The sequence below is a fragment of the Montipora capricornis genome, chromosome 3, assembly GCF_036669925.1.
Source record: "Montipora capricornis isolate CH-2021 chromosome 3, ASM3666992v2, whole genome shotgun sequence".
Lineage (NCBI taxonomy): Eukaryota > Metazoa > Cnidaria > Anthozoa > Scleractinia > Acroporidae > Montipora > Montipora capricornis.
Genome location: NC_090885.1, coordinates 61,053,738 through 61,056,237, shown reverse-complemented (window position 1 = coordinate 61,056,237; position 2,500 = coordinate 61,053,738). Strand labels below are relative to the sequence as shown.

The window sequence follows — 2,500 nt, the reverse complement described above, 5'->3', positions numbered from 1 at the left end:
CCATGCACGCACGTCGAATGACGGCAACGTCAAAAACGAGTCGTGTTATCGTTTTAAATAAAACGACGTTTAATTCTAAAACAAAAGTTACAAAACGTTAATACAAACACAAGAGTTCGCAAATCTGGGTGAAAGGTTTGGTAACATACATTGTCATTATTCGAGATAATTTTGGTGCGCGTATTATAAACAAAAGAACAAGACCGCACAATCTCTTAATACAAGTCTGAATTAATACCTGTCAACGGATGTTTTGAAAGTTCTCAAATAGACTTAAGGCTCCCTTGTAATTTTGATTGAGCGGTTTTCAATTGAATGTCGAAAGTAATTAGCGAATTGCTTTGGTTTTGCATTACTTCACTCAGTGATTGGTTCTCGCGCCACTTTTTCAACCAATCAGAAGTGAACCAAAACCAGTCGTAGCGCGCGCTGCACATTTTCCCGCGCTTTGTGTCGGCTACGTGTAATTACTTCGAGTTTTGATTGGTTTACTGGATTGTCTCCGTCCTTTTTGATTGGCCAAAGTAAATACTTTGGTTTTGGTTTTACGACACTCGGTTGAAACTCGCTCTAACTGTACAACATTACGTTTGCGATTAATTCTGCAGATACCACGAGGTGGAAAAAAACGAATGGAAACTTTTCCGCCATTCAAATCAGAAGAATTCACTGTTAAAGGACTTGGTTGGGATATCTGTGCGGCTGATTTGGTGCTATCTAATCTGGGCTGGGTGGCTGTGACTGCTGGAAGCGGATCACTGGTATCAGTTAGGGCTCATACACCTAATGGTTTAGGAATTGACGTAAGAGAACCAGCTATGCTGCCTACTATTGTCACAAGGAGAGGTTAGTCATGCTAATAGTTGGAGCGTTGACACACGGTACCTTAAACTGGGTCTTTACATAATATATGAAGTGCAAAATATATATGAAAGTCATCTATTTCGACTTCGGAGAAAATTTAAGTCTCGAAAATTAATGATCATGGCAGTTATGAGTGCTACTGCAACAGCGAAATGAAAGTCTGGGAATTAAGGTTTTAAAACGACGTCAGCGTTGCCGGTGCATTGTTCAGCCAATTACCCTATCAAGCCACTGCATTGGGAGCTGGTCACGTTGTGAAATCATGATAAATCCTTAGAGGATGGATTCATATGACGTACAGAATATACGACTGTCGTATTATTTGATATATTTGAATTGATCAGCGCTCATAACTTCAATGATCTAATGGTGTCTGGATAGTGAGCAAGCTCACATCGCCGGTTAAAAAGTGTTCTACTAGTTGGACAACTGTAAATTGAATCGAACAAAACCAATTCAAATAAAATCAAGCAGATCAAACCAAACATTGGTTTTTAATGAGGAGGGAAAACCTTTCGTACCCGGGAAAACCTCTTCAGTCGGAGTAGAATAAAGAACCAACAAATTCAACCCATCGAGTGAGTTTCAATCGAGTGTCGCAAAACCAAAACCAAAGTAATTACTTTGGCCAAGCAAAAAGGAAAAAGACAATCCAGAAAACAAATCAAACCTCGAAGTAATTACACGTAGCCGACACAAGCGCGGGAAAATGTGCGTGCGCAAGCCACGATTGGTTCTGGTTTCACTTCTGATTGGTTGAAAAAATGGCGCGAAAACTTTGAACCAATCACTGAGTGAAGTAATGCAAAACCAAAGCAATTCGCTGATTACTTTCGACACTCAATTGAAAACCACTCTATACGGAATCGAACGTCAACTCAGCCACCAATCCACCGTCTCTATGGTTACGATATTTTGACGTCACTTCTACCTTGATAACACGAGTATGCTGTAGAATCGTTCACAAGCCATCTTAATTCTATTGATCGTAATATTCAATTGACGTCTGAAGTGGAGAAAGATGTAAGTACACCGTTCTTAGCACATGCGCACAGGTGAAGGACGATGGGACGACAATAGGTTACGGTGTAAAGAAAGAAGACCCATAAAAACCAGCACCTAACTTTGCCTCTAATCATCATCTCGAACAAAAAGCGATCTGTGGTTCGGACCCACTCCACAGGGACACAAAATTGGTGACGCAGAAGGAGGAAAAAAAAGGAAGACCTAGCATGTGCGGAGCTGATCTTAGCATGAATGTTAACCGGAAGTGGACGTTCAACCTGCCGGCCAAAAATAGGAAACATGACGGGGGAGCAACGGTTGGACAGTGAATTCACTGAAGAGGACACACATTTTAGGCTACCACATGTACGAGGGATATCCGAAAGACATCAGAGATCCTTTCGCACATGGTGTTACTGTACATCCTAAGCTAATGCGGCTGTCTAAGATCAAAAAGTTATCATGGTTAAAAGATCACAACTCTAGAAAATAAACATAGCGTTGTCGTCATATAAAGCGCATTGCTGGGTCAAGTATGAGAGAGCTTTAGATTCTAGGGACGAGAAGACATTGAGTACGAAATTTTCTCGTACAACAACAGTGAGCGCGCTTTCAAACCAGCGTCATTTTG

The 2,500-nt window shown here is 41.0% G+C and overlaps 1 protein-coding gene across 1 annotated transcript in view; it reads left to right on the top strand.

Moving 5' to 3' along the window:
- The window catches only part of LOC138043592 (nitric oxide-associated protein 1-like), a 6,320-nt gene extending 5,469 nt beyond the window's left edge, over window positions 1-851 (top strand). Inside the window, exon 6 of the mRNA XM_068889941.1 lies at window positions 609-851. Within this exon, the coding sequence (XP_068746042.1) occupies window positions 609-851 (243 nt within the window). The remainder of the gene's footprint in view (window positions 1-608) is intronic.
- Window positions 852-2,500: the final 1,649 nt, after the last annotated feature.